Source organism: Helicoverpa armigera, chromosome 23, assembly GCF_030705265.1.
Source record: "Helicoverpa armigera isolate CAAS_96S chromosome 23, ASM3070526v1, whole genome shotgun sequence".
In the NCBI taxonomy this organism is placed as follows: Eukaryota; Metazoa; Arthropoda; class Insecta; order Lepidoptera; family Noctuidae; genus Helicoverpa; species Helicoverpa armigera.
The window spans coordinates 3,252,373-3,266,921 of NC_087142.1; the positions used below are offsets into that span (position 1 = coordinate 3,252,373).

The window sequence follows — 14,549 nt, forward strand, 5'->3', positions numbered from 1 at the left end:
TTTATGGTGGTCATTATATTTGTTCCCATTATCTTTAGCCGTTTTCTCTAATATTGACAATTTTTTGTATACTAAAGAGAATTTTAATTCTACAAAACAAATAATAGTTTGAAAACAAACTAAAAAGTAGAAAATAAATAATAGTTTAAAAAAACTAAAAAACACGCTTTTTATAGAAAAACGAACTAAAAAATAGGTTTTTTTTTTTTTATATATCAACATCGGGCGCGGTCAGTACTTGGATGGGTGACCGCCTGGGAACACCGCGTGACGTTGGCTTTTTGTTTTTAATTTCGATAAATATAAATCCAAATTGAACAGTAGCATTTATTTATTAAAGCTGTTATTTACAGATATTGATAAAGATTTTTTATTCATAGTATGGCCTCGGCAGTGTCGAGGCAAATAGCAATGTGTAACAATTTACTGTTATTGCCGATATGGGGACTACATCATCTTTAGGTCCTATGATTGAGACTTTTTACATAACCTGATCCCAAACTGACTGAAGTAGGTGTATACAGATACAATATACGTTCTATAAAAAATATCGAAAAAATCAACATTTCAATTTAATTTTGCCAACTTCTTTCCAACTGCCTTCACTCTTATCTCTTTCTGTTTCTTAGAACATACAAGTTTACATAAAACTCTTAACAGTATGAAAAACACTAGTATGACAACTGATATTAGGCCTAGTAGGTCTAAGTATAGGCGCTGGTATAGTGGTATGTGAAGTGCTGGGGATCGTAAATGGGGGGCACCATTCGTGTTGATGACGTGATGTACCCAATGCAGTAATTCTTCTCCAGGCTTCGCGATACGATCGTGGTATATGAAGGACAGCTCTTTCACCTTTTGTCTGTATCTGTAAGAATAGCAATATTATGTATTACTGTACAGCCTTTTATCACTGGAGGATTTGGTGTCGCGCGGTTTCCAACGTCATTTTTGGCAGTCAGTGTCAATTGTTTGCTGTTGCGCATATATACGCGCGACACCGCCCTTATGTACCGGACGGTATCGCTCGAAAAATTCGCCTGTGTCAATCAATCAATCAAGTTGTTCGGAAACTAACAAAAAAAAATTATGAAAAATTGAGTATTGAGATATTGTTTTCAGTAGAATCTGGAAAGTGCTACCAGCTTTTTTAACCACCATGTTTCAAATTATGACTTACTTGGGATTGTGAAGTATTTCTTCAATAGCTGCTTTTAAGTCTGCAGCCACAGTGTATGATAGTTTAACTTCCAAAGCAAAGCCTTTGTTGATAGCTCTTTTAACATTTATGAATTGGTCTCCAAATGCAGGTATGCCAATAATGGGGACGCCGTAGTGGATTGTTTCTGTAGTGGATAGGAGACCTCCATGGGTTATGAAGAGCACGCATTTTGGGTGCGCTGGAATAAATGTAAAATAATATTATTAGAGAAAATAACCGAAAAGTGATTAAACTCAGGCTGAAGACGTTACGAAATGTGAAAAAGAAATATTATAACCTACATAAAATGCTCGCTTGTGGTGCCCACTTTAAGATGTGAACATTTTTGGGCAGATTGGGCAAGTCTTCTTCAAACTTCCAAAGCACTGTATGTTTCAGTTGTCCGAACATGTTCAGTAGGTCTCGTTTCACCTTTTCAGGCCAGTCTTTGCTCTTCAAGTGGGATCCCATGCTGAAGTATATTACTCCATTTTTGGCACTCATCATAATGTTTTCTAAATCCTGCAAAAAGTCAGTGAGTATCAGGATGGTGATATTTGGATTTGATTAATTTACTAAATGGGTTCAAAGAGTAATTACCTCAGGTAAAGGCTTCACATCCTCATCGATATGGTATCCTCCTATAGGCTTGTAGTTCTGTGGCAATGCAAGAGCCTGTCCCATAGAAACGTGTGAGTTTCCCAGTATTAGGGACGCGTTGTATCTCACATCATAGAAGGATGGGGCCTGGCGACCCCTCTTCTCCACATAAGGCACTATTAGCCTCTCATAAGCATCTAACTCCATACGATCGAAATGCCTTTACAAAAAAGAAATTCCATTTGATAATGAACCTTCAGGCTTATACAACTAAGTCAAGATTGGCTTGAATTTTTTCCTAATCATAGGATCTACTCACTTAAGTTCATAGTATCGTGTTTTGATTCTGGTCCACAACTCTTGAGCTCTCTGCAAGAAGTTAAATGGTGGCATATTTGAAGAAAACGCACCCGTTGAATATGCAAGATGTGGTGCTCCATCAATGAGACTGATGTCTAATGAGTTGACTTCCATGGGGGACAGCCAGACCAGAGGACAACCGAAGACTGTCGCTAGGCTGGAACAATTTCAACACGAAAAAAAATTGTAACGTAACTTAGGTAATTCTAAATTAAATAAAGATCCGATCTATCAGAGCTCAGAGGGTCTGTCAGTGGATTTCATTCCCAAGGTGTCAATGCCACTACTGTCTGTCCGTCCGTCCAATTATCTGTGCGACAGGAGGTTGTATTTTATGAACCAGAAAAAGAGGAATATGAAATCCCAGGAAATCAAGAAATAATATCCAAGTCATGTCCCACTCTTAGTTAACATATTTTCACGTATTGGTTTCATATGAAATTAGGAATGTTGTGTTATTTTTTAAAGTAATCAGAAGCATTGTTTGTGTCATTCTCATACGAAACAAAATATGTGTTATAAGATTAATAACAGCCCTGCGGTAGATATACCACAACATATTATACTCTTTGCAAATAAATAAATATAAAATGACTAGCTGTTGCCCGCGACTTCGTCTGCGTGAGCAATATAGAATTGTCAAAATACTATTTATCTCGTAAGGGTATTGTGTGTAGGTATATTTTATGTATGTGTGGCCATGTATCATCATCATCATCCTCCTGCCCTTATCCCAATTTTATTTGGGGTCGTTATTATGTTTTCTCCTTCAATACTCTTCTATCTGCCGTCGTCTCTCACGTGTGACCATTTATATTTAAATGAAAGAAGTAAAGTTTGTGACTTTGTGGAAATCTCTGGACCTAGTCAACCGATTTGGAAAATGATTACGTATGGGGCGTAAGTAATTCTCACAGCATACAAAGGTCTGATAAAGCTGTCATTTGTACATTTTCTGCAGCAACTGCGACTTATCAGAAGCCAGAAAGTCTGTCAAACAGTCTTACCATGGATAACGTGGTGTCTAGTTCACTGGGTTGAGGAGATCATATAGGTAGTCACTCCAAGTAAAATATTGGTACTCAAACAGATTCGGTTTGACCGGAAGTCAACAGCCACATAATTGGGAAATAGCTGGGTGGATGTCATTAGGCAGGCACATAGTTTCACTACAGGGGGTAACACTTGAGGATTTTCTGTGCACATTCACTATGTTAAGTTGGGGTTCCACCGAAATGTTTGAATTAGTTCACGAACAGGCTCTGTGAGATCTGTGAGAGTCCAATTCATGTTCTTGAACCCCAGTGGGGCCCAGCAGGGCCAAGGTCTGCCGGGGCTGCGGGATGATTGTTCGAAAGAGTTACCGCGGCCCTGGTGCATAAAAAGCCTACGACGGAACACGACGGTTTTTAGTCAGTAAGAGTCTGACACACCCTCACCGCTGCTAACCCACAGCGGGAGGGGTCATTTGATGATTTTTGACGTCATCGTTAAAAAAGAAATGTGTTCGTACTTGAAGCCTGCAGTTCTTTTTTCAAAATGTGCGCTCGCAATTTGTCACTTCTTGGTGGAGCCAGCAGATCAGAAGAAACATAAGGCTGTGTTCACGCTAATAATTATGTAGCTTCTCCAGAATTGATGTAAAAAGATTCGACAGCGAGCTATAGTAGCGTAGTTAATAAAACTAACTAAAACAATCTTGTTGATTCTTCAAATATAGTTAGAGAGCGGGAGTGCATGATGACCACTAAGAGTTGGTAAATACGTAACGAAGACGACCGAGTCCCCGCGACCAAAACTAATTCATTACTATTCTATGTTCGTTCCATTACGTACTGATAGGTTCAAACTAATACATTTTACATCCTTCATCATCCCTTATTTTATCACCTTATGGGTTGAATGGGGGTTGAATTAATCAAATTCGTATTTAAGCGAACGTCATCATAAAATTCTGATTCGTCATCAGGACTTCTTCATAAAATCTAAGAAAATGTATACAAACTTTCATCCCCCATTTTATCCCCTTAGGGATGGAATTTATCAAAATCCTTTCTTAAGGGTTGCCTACGCCATAGTAGCTTTATACATGCAAAGTCTCAGTCTGATCGGTTTAAAATTGACAAAGTTTCATACAAACTTTCATCCCCTATTTTATCCCCTTGGGGGTAGAATTGATCAAAATCCTTTCTTAGCGGATGCCTACGTCATAACATCTATCTGCATGCCAAATTCCAGCCCGATCCGTCCAGTGGTTTCAGCTGTGCGTTGATAGATCACTATGTCAGTCAGTCAGTCAGTCACCTTTGAGTTTTATATATTTAGATAGATTGAGATCGAAAATAAAATGATGACTAAAGCTAAAAGAAAAACAGCTAAAAGTAATGGGACTTTCATGTTACACAAATTTAATGAAATTTCTACCGAGGCAACAAAAAATGTTGCGTAGTAACAGTAGTTAGTGCATTTATTTATCTTTCAACATATCATTTATATTTTTAAATATTAGATTATAAAATGATATATATAAAAAAATGGTAAATAATATAATCAACCTACCCCGCAGGAACATCAGCGAGCATCCAATCAACGATGACCAAGTCGAAATGTTCACTAGGGTCTTCTAGAAGCTTCTTAACATTTTGATGCTCTATTGTTTTAACAGCTAGTTGCAGCATCATCATCTTCACTGTGATGTGGTCATTTGCTGCCACATCCTTGTCCATGATTTTCTGGATGTTCATGATGCCCTCTGTAAAACATAAGAAATACTGTTAAGGCAGGTATTCTTTTCTACTGAAGGTAATTGATGCCTAGGCGCTGCGGGATTCTTCGAAAGGACTACCGGCCTGGATCATGAAGGGCTCCAGAAGAAACATAGTGGTTCCAGTCAGGAAGATAATGATACTCCTATAGACATTAAAATTTGATCTATGTAAACATGGCAGTCTAACTTTACCAAACCTCAATTATTTCATACCTACTTGGCATTAAATCAATATTGCTGCTAACATCAATCTGGCGAAGGTTTGGTGGAGGATTCTTATACTCAAAGATTCTGATGTACGTCACCTGAAATATTAGAGAATAACTCTTATACATATTTTACACTTCAATTTACTCATTATAAGGTCACTGGTCACTCAAATATCATCGTGTTCTGTCCAGAATTTGTTAGGCATTTTAAAGAGAGCATTTTCTTCTTTATATAAATAAAAAATACCAAGAAATCAAGCAAAGACTACTTCACCAACCTCGTGACCACCTTTCAGCAATTCTCTCACAACTCCATTGCCCAGATTTCCATGACTCCTGGATGGCATGGTAACCACCACCAGTATCTTGGAAGCCTCGCATGACAAACTTAATAATATGATCAGCAAAAAGTATGTAGCCGCTGCCATTGTCTGTAAACATATTGGTTGTAATTTTAGATTATAAGTAAGTATACACGCTGGTGCAGTCGTTACGGGTAGTCAGAAGCCAGTAAGTTTGACACCAGTATAACCAAGGGGTATTGGGTTGCCCGGGTATCTGGGTTGAATAGGTCAAGCAGGGCAGACGCTTCTTGTAAAGCACTGGTACTCAGCTACATTCGGTTAGACTTGAAGCCTACCATAACATAGTTGGGAAAAGGGAGGATGATGTGTCCATCTTTTCATCACATCATTTGTGTAATAGGCATTGACCTGATTTTAAGTTGTTATTTCTTTACCTACACAAAATCTTAATGGGACACGTACAAAGTCGCTGGCAGAAGCTAGTGTAACATATTTATTCAAAAGTAGCTAGCTGTAGTGTTTTGCAATTGTTCATTTACACAATGTTTACGTTATTGCACTCGCTATTTCACTCTCAAGTGTAGTGATAATTGATAATCTAAGTATATATTTATATAATACATTGTTGCTTCATCCCGGGAGGTAGTAGACCCAGAAGAAGGGCATAGTTTTGGTCACCGCGGTACATCACCCACTTCCAGAAGCCTTGTGTTCGTTCACTATACACACTTATACTAACCTATCATGTATGTTTTGTCCATCAGAAAATAAGTAAGGTCTGGGGGCCCTGAGATCTTGCTCTATTAAATTCAAAGTCAAAGCCAAAAATGTTTATTGAAAATAGGCTAGTTTTTAGCACTTTTTCACGTCAAATAATACAAAAGGACAGCACCCCCAAAACGCCCCCCTTTCACACAGATGATAAACTTGCAATTTGTTTCATTATTTAATTTTATCATTAATTGAACTCAATCTTTTATATTTTGTCTTTTGACTGCTAGACTATCTCCAAATAGCATAATGGCAGTTGAAGTGGTAATAAGATTAGTCAATTTAATTCTTTCTATAATCTCATTGTAGCTGGCACCGGGTGAACAACTGTTTATTATATTACTTTTACAGTATTGAGAGACTAATTTACCAAAACCTAGACCAAATCTATCAGAAAATATTTGTGATGAGTTTTGATTTCCTGAACTATGTTTATGTGAAATGCTTGATGGTGGAATATTGCACTGAACAGCGACACGAGGTGGTATTGTGTCTAGGGATTGCGATCCCGCAAAACGGGATCCAGCATTCCCGCGAAATCCCGCACCCTTTATCAAAGTGCTAGATCCCGCACATTCAAAACGCGGATCCGCGGATCCCGCGAAGGTTATCAGTAGGTATCATCATAGGTGAGTCGCAGTAATAACATAAAGATAAGAGGAAGTTGTAATTTGATAATGAGTCATTGTAATGGATAAAACTGAATTTAAAAACTTTTGATGCAAAACATTTAAAATTTAAGTTTTTTTAAGACTGACTTGATTAATAATTGCTCTTGCTTCCTCCTCGATCGTTCCCTCAATGCTGAGGATCGTGACTCCTTTTTATTTCGTCAACCAGTTGTCTCCATCGGTTACGTTCCGTTGCTTGGTGTAGTGCAGTGCTGACAGATATCTCCAGTTCCTCCGATATCTGGTCTGACCACCGTTTGGGACTTCTACCTCTAGGTCTTTTGCCTTCAATTTTTCCTGTTACCATCAGGCGTTCCAAGTTGTTAGTGTCTCTGCGAGCAACGTGGCCGAAATACCGTACTATTCGCTGCAAGCAGGTAGTGGATAAGCGTTTTGTCTTTTCTAGCTTTAGTTGTTGTAGAATGCTCTTGCTTAGGTACTTAATTACAATGTAATTAATATTTTGTTAGAAAACAAATACTTTTGTTGCATTATGTGAGACATATATAATTTTAAAATTTAAGTTCTTTTAGGTAAGACTGCTTTGAAAAATAATTACTCTTGCTTCCGTAATTACAATTTTATTGATATTTTGTTAGAAAACAAATACTTTTGTTGCAATATGTGAGATAAGTATATGATTTTATAAAAATAAAACTAGATTTTTATAAAAAACCTGTAGTTTTAATAAATGAAATTAAAAAATGCGGGATCCCGAGGGATCCGCGGGGGTTGGTCAATCCCGCATATCAATCCCGCGGGATTGAATAAGCTGCGGGATTGCAATCCCTAATTGTGTCACTGTTCACAGCTGACTGCATAGTACGGTAGACTGCACATCAGTGGTAACTGTCATGCACCTTAACACAATAGTAATAGGTACGATTTTCCTATAAAACTGTTACCACTGACCTGAAGTTGACTGTACCAGGCAGTGTTAACTGTAGGTCAGCTTGTACAGTTGGTTGAGAACAAGTACAGTTGTTATATTTTTTTTCACTATATTTTCACTACCTAACTGGAGCAGCTCATCGGTAGCCAGAATATGTGCCTTAATTTGATATTTGGCTGCCTCATAATTGTGTGTAATTTTTGTTAACTCACGCTGCAGATCAAGCATCTCCTGTTGCAGAACCTGTGTATCTTGGTCATACATTAGCCTACTTTGTAAAAGTTGATTAGTGCACTAATTTAACTGTTGTTTTAAATTAACCTTACTTTTAAGTAAATTATGTAGATTTTTGTTTATGACACACTCTCTTAATTTTTTGAATCAATTTGTTTATTCTAATATATTTTTTATTTTTTTTGTGACTCATATTTAGTGAATTTGATGCAACAAGCTCATTAAAAAGGCGATGAGTGTCGTTTTCTTGTTGTTCTATTTAGTCTAAACGTAGGCTTAGGCTGTGACTGTTCAAGTAAATATTTTAACTAAGTAAGAGCTTAATTTAATACACATCATCCTCCGAGCCTTTTCCCAACTATGTTGGGGTCGGCTTCCAGTCTAACCGGATTCAGCTGAGTACCAGTGCTTTACAAGAAGCGACCTATCTGACCTCCTCAACCCAGTTTCCCAGGCAACCAGATACCCCTTGGTTAGACTGGTGTCAGACTTACTGGCTTCTGACTACCCGTAACGACTGCCAAGGATGTTCAATGACAGCCGGGACCTACAGTTTAACGTGCCATCCGAAACACAGTCATTGATGTCTAAGATACTTAGAAAGAACATACAAACTTAGAAAAGTTGCATTGGTACTTGCCTGACCTGGAATCGAACCCGTGCCCTTATACTTGAGAGGTTGGTTCTTTGCGCACTAGGCCACCACGACTTCTTAATTTAATACACATATACGCATATAAAAAAAAATAAGGTTTTATTGTATGTATAGTAACTGTAAATATTGTATAAATAAAACTTAATAAAAAAAAATGAAAGAAAATATTTTTTTAATTTTTACCTCTATGTACTTTCACCACTTCACTTTCATGACTTAATATCAACTGTGACAGTGATGATCAGGTACTGTTGTTAAGCCGGGTTGCATGAGTACCGATATCATCTCTCTCGCATTTTGTAATAAACAAAGGTATCTACGTACTGTGTGGGTGAAGTACATTTTTTTTATTATCAGTCACCTTGCATTGCCCTGCAATATTTATCTAATCTTATTCGCAAAATAACCTTAGCGTGATAATCCGTGCCTACTAGCTTTCGTTCACGAGACTGTTCGCGTTAATTCGGTACTACGTTTTCGTTATAATTTTGGTACTCATAAAAGGTTCCAGTATCCTTGAGTTAAATCAGGCTTTTGTCATAAGGAATGTCATCAAAATGTATCCAGTCGTTTAATTTCAAGTTGTTACTAATAATACCTGTACCCGAACTATAACCTTCCGAATTATAAGAATTGTTTGAACTTTCCAAAGCCATCATAGCCAGAAAGGTTAAGATTACGTCAGGTGCTTATATTCTAAGCAGCATTTCATAGAAATCACGAAATGATCTCTCCTGCTGTAACGATGATGATGATGTCCTCCTAGCCGATTATCGGCTACGGCGGCTGTTCTCATGTAAGGAGATTAGCCAACTGCGCAGGACATATTATAGTGCACAAGCATTTGCTCACTATTCCTTCACTCTCATCTCATCTCTCATAGCCCGATAGGACGGTAACCGGGGAGAGATCAGGGGCAGGACCGACATTTACGTGCTCTCCGATGCACGGGAAAATAAAGAATATGCCTGCTGTAAAATATATGCGGGTAAAAAGTACTAAGCAAAGGTACGACTAACCAGAATCTAAATTATAGTGTCGTGATTACGCTAAACAATCACTCATAGTTAAAATCGAGGAACGATAAAAACGAATTGAAGAAAGCAGGACAGATTTGGAAACATTAAAAACTTACATAACTCACAGATCAAAGCAACGGGAACCCGTATCAAGTTAACTGTTCACTAACTCATCCGCCTTATCGTCGCCTAATAATGTATCTAAATATCTATTTCTTGAACATAACATAGGACTTCTAAGACAATCATTATCAGTCTGTCACACGTTATCACATTTCTCTTAAGAGATGTAGTAAATCCCTTGCAACTTTTGGATACGGATGAAATCGAAATCGAAATAGAACAAATTGTGTCCGCACTGAAAGATGATAGTGCAGCTGGATAGGACAATAATTTAGAAACCAATAACTTATTATCTTCTTTACAATTCGGGTTAGAAAAATCTTGGCCTTCTTATCCGAACAAATGTTCTATTTTTTCAGTCGTTTTTTTTGGCCATGTATATTTCGACGTGCCGTGACCAAGTCTTGAAATTTTCAGCGAGCCTTTCAAAAGCCAGGTCCCCATCGAACGACACTGGTGGTTATTGGGTAAGCGTCATACTCGTCGTTGTTTTATTTGCTAATATAGTTACTGGCCTAGCAACAATAAGAACGTCGCTTGTTGCCCACTGCGCCATTTTAAATTATGCGTTGGATACTTACTAAAATAGTGACGAAACCAAATATGTTAGTTTTTTTTAATTTTCATTTATATTATATATTAACAACAACTAAAAAACGTCTTATACATCTTACAAAAGAAATAACAAACTAATTTCTAATTATTCTTCTTTGAGCTTTTTGACTTCCCGGAGCGGTAATACCTCCACGCACGTTTTAACAAAATGTATGAAAGCGTTAAAACGATTGTGAGCACCACGGCAAGGTCCAAGAACATTTTCTGGTAGAACGGAACGCCCAGCGCAGGCGAGCGAAGGTGAGGGGCGCCACGCGTACGCAGGACATGATTCACCCAATGAATCAGCTCGTCTCCCGGCTTCACGGGACGATCGTGATGAATGACGGCCAACTCCTTCGCTTTCTCGGCGTACCTGAAATTATTAATTAAAAAATTATTATGTAGCTGGATAAACGCTTTACTTTAGCTCTCATGACCCACAACCAGAAGTTCTTGAAATAAATATCATGCCATTTATGCCTCACACGTTGTATAGTACCTTAGATTAACACCTCTTTAAGAACTTACCTTTTGTCATCGACAACTTCAAGTATAGTCTTCTTAAGCTCGTCAGTCATTGTGTAGGATAGATCCACCTTTCTCGCAAAGCCTCTGATTTCTGCTCTGTGTACATTCACGAACTGGTCTCCGAAGACCGGTATACCAATGATGGGAACACCGAAGTGGACAGCCTCAGTCGTTGATAGGAGACCACCGTGAGTTATGAACACGCGAAGGTTCGGGTGAGCTGTAACGAAAAGAGGTTTATTGAGTGAACCAATTCAAGGTGTCAGTTTACCATCCCATGATCACTACTTAAATAAAGATTTTGTAAATGGGTACTCAGAGAGTGTATATGAATCCTGGAAGTGCTTAAAACAATTTTTTTGCAAACGCACCAAGAATAGACTGTTGTGGTGCCCATTTAATAATGTGAAGGTTTGAATGCAGGTTCGGCAAGACTTCTTCAAACTTCCACAGCACTGTGTACTTGAGGCTTCCAAACATCTTCACCAGACTAGCCTTGAGCTCGTCCGGCATGTCTGCACTCTTCAAGTTTGAGCCCATGCTGAAGTAGATCACCCCATTCTTAGCTCCGTCCATCAATTTCTGCAGGTCCTGAAACAATATTTTCATTTGTATGTTAGAAGTGGTGAATAAAAATAATTTAATACTGAGCCAGGTAATCTCGCTTGTAATTTATTATGGTAGATTTCCTGAAAATCTTGAAAGTTTAAAATTGTTTCTATTCTCAGTAATAATAATTTCTCATGACTTACCTCTGGCAAAGGTTTCACTTTTTCGTCAATATGGTAACCACCAATATACTTGTGGTTCTGTGGCAAAGATAAAGCGCTAGAAGTGTCTACATAGGCGTTGGAGAATATCATTGAAACGTTGTATCTGAGCTCATGGAGCGTCGGTGCTTTCCTTCCTCGCTGTTCAACAAATGGAGCTAGGTAAGATGAGTACACATAGTCTTGAATTCTGTCCAAAATTCTGCAAGTAGAAACAGAATTAGTTATTTCAAACAGTAACGGTTAATTAGAGGGATATAGTTTAAAATCGAATACTCAGTTTCGACGAAGAAATATTTGCTTACGTACAAGTAATTAAGGACCATATGTTTTATTTGGGTCCACAGTTCCGAAGCTCTCTGAATAAAGTTCAGTGGAGGAGTGTATGGAGACATGATGTCAACTGTGAACGCAGGGTTTGACGGCTGGTCGATGTACTGCAGAAGCATCCAGTGAATTTCCACAGATGATATCCAAATCAATGGACAGTCGTAAACTGCGGCAAATCTGTAATTGACGATTGATTAGTCGATTGTTTCAGATAAAACCATCTCCATGTTCCAAACTGAAATCGACAGTAAATTGACAATATTGTCTTCAACAATGCTTCAACATTAAAAAGGTCGAGTGTAGGATGAAGTCCACTCTTAACTGACCATACTCACCGTGCTAGACATGCGTATTGGTAAACACTCTATGCGGCCCATCTGCGAGGAACGCATTTAAAATTCCAATTGAAGCTATGTACTGATTTTATTAGGACAGGGCAATGTTGGTTGGATCCCTTTACACACTAAGTTACCTTTACATTCTTTTTGACTTACCCAGCAGGTATTTCACTCATCATCCATTCAGCTATGACCAAGTCAAACTTTTCGTTGGGGTCACTCAAAATCTTCTGCACGTTCTCGTTTTTAATCATTGCCTTAGACATCTCAGTCATCATATAAGACATGAACAATGCATGTAAACTCATATTTTTCCCTTCCATCAATGATTTTAACGTCATCAAGTCCTCTAGAATAGGATAAATTTATTGTTTGTTAGACTCAGATGGTTTAATACCTGAGCATCAATAGTCTCAGACAGATATTAGGTCCATTAATCTTCAATAGATTTATAAGGGTATTGCGTTTTCCTTAAAATGTTTTATGCTTCGGTTTTGTTTTGCTACGACTTAGACTTTGTTGATATTAAAGGCGTGAGTATTAATTGACTTTTAACGTACTTTTATGTTTAAAGTCAATTCAAGTGTAAATTAAGACTTACTAGGTAAGAGGTCCAAGAGACTACTGACATCAATCTGACGAAGAGCCGAGGGAGCATTCTTGTACTCATATGGTGTGATGTATGTTACCTGGAAGAATACAAAGGAACAATATTCAACTTCAGATACAGAAAAAGTCTAATGCAATTATGTAAACCAACCAGAGTGGCTTATCACAATATAATAATTACACTATCTGTCCGATATTTTGCTATCTTGAGTGATTAGTCAATAGTCATCGTATCATAATGTTTTATTGTTATTTTTATAGTATTAAAATGAAAAAGATTTCTAGTACTAACCGATTTCGAAATTTTTTGTTTCTTTTGAACCCCTTTTAGTACGTACCACGGTAACTATTTCGTAATTCCGGCAGAACATTAAACTACCCTAAAGAATAATTTACCTCATGACCAGCTTTCAGCATATTCCTGACAATTCCATCTCCTAGATTGGCATGACTCCTGGAGGGAAGCGGGTACACCACCAGGATCTTTGAAGCATCCCCTATTGCGAGCATGATGCTGAACAGCACCCAACATATTTTCGTCTTCTCCATAGTCTATAATGAAAAGTTGTTGAACAATTTAGATAAATACGAAATCAATAAATGAAGAGGAGATTTCTCTTTAATGATAATGGTCAGTGGGTCGTCTTAGGGGCGGAGTTATTTATTAAATTAACAAGAATTACTTGACTAAGAATGGGCATTCCTAGCCAATCATGAACTTGTGTTGCAAAATGATAACCCTGACAATTAGGAATCTCTTCTTACAGGAGTTGCATGTAAGTCCAACATAATAGTATAGATAGATCTAAGTCTTCAATAATGTGCTTTTAAAAGGTGTGGTTTACTTTAATTATAGTAACAAAGTTTGATATCAAGGCAATGCACTTTTACATGGATGCCCTCCAAACATTGTACAAGAAACATCTCACCGAATATCATTTCAAATCAAATAAAAAACTACACGATGATCATTTAATAAAATTGATAACAAAATACACTCACGTTAACAGCTCCTTAAAAATTATGCACCACTTATATTCGTATTTCTTATCAATCCCATTTAATTGTTGTAAAAGACCAGCGTACTTACGCGCAGAAAACAAATATTGTGAATGATATAGTAGCCATCGTAGATATGAATTATATACCTATGTCTTAATCTGTAATCAGTAGATTAAACTGCACGTAAGGCCTATCTTCAGATAACTTAGTGAAAACTACACTCGCGTCACTCGCGTTTGGGGTCTCATTCTCATCTCATAAGTAAGAAGTTGTGATGATGAAAGAGTAACAAACTTAGATCCGTTCATTGAAATTTGAATGTAAGTCTCTTACATAAGAATGATGAATATTTGAAATTTTTCATCCAATTCGTAGGACTTTACTCGAGGTGTGGGAGACGCCGTAGGACCCATCAAGACAGAAAATGGAAAAGCATCTACCAGCATCTGAAAATTAGTGATCGATGGTTATCATGACAGTTCTGCCCACCACTTGCATGCATAAATAAGAGCATACCTATATAAAACGACAGCAAACGCTGAAGACTGGTATCTGGATTTCTGGATAA

The 14,549-nt window shown here is 37.6% G+C and overlaps 2 protein-coding genes across 3 annotated transcripts; both read right to left on the reverse strand.

The window, feature by feature from the left end:
* Nucleotides 1–313: 313 nt before the first annotated feature.
* On the reverse strand, nt 314–9,007 carry LOC135118533 (UDP-glucosyltransferase 2-like). The gene is made up of 9 exons (XM_064040876.1): nt 8,849–9,007; nt 5,416–5,568; nt 5,146–5,233; nt 4,721–4,913; nt 2,121–2,318; nt 1,802–2,021; nt 1,504–1,723; nt 1,181–1,400; nt 314–868 (listed from the first exon to the last, which is right to left on the reverse strand). Exons 2-9 carry the CDS (start codon nt 5,563–5,565, stop codon nt 568–570), a joined length of 1,590 nt encoding a protein of 529 aa, XP_063896946.1. The 5' UTR covers nt 5,566–5,568; nt 8,849–9,007; the 3' UTR covers nt 314–567.
* A 1,402-nt stretch (nt 9,008–10,409) lies between these two features.
* Nucleotides 10,410–14,109, reverse strand: LOC110376846 (UDP-glucosyltransferase 2). 2 transcript variants are annotated; one of them, XM_064040708.1, is made up of 9 exons: nt 13,982–14,109; nt 13,376–13,531; nt 12,972–13,059; nt 12,527–12,719; nt 12,012–12,209; nt 11,685–11,904; nt 11,304–11,523; nt 10,933–11,152; nt 10,410–10,777 (listed from the first exon to the last, which is right to left on the reverse strand). In XM_064040708.1, exons 2-9 carry the CDS (start codon nt 13,526–13,528, stop codon nt 10,504–10,506), a joined length of 1,566 nt encoding a protein of 521 aa, XP_063896778.1. In that variant the 5' UTR covers nt 13,529–13,531; nt 13,982–14,109; the 3' UTR covers nt 10,410–10,503. The 2 variants fall into 2 exon arrangements, with proteins under 2 accessions (XP_063896778.1, XP_063896779.1); XM_064040709.1 differs by having other exon boundaries at nt 14,070–14,087.
* Between the last annotated feature and the right edge of the window lie 440 nt (nt 14,110–14,549).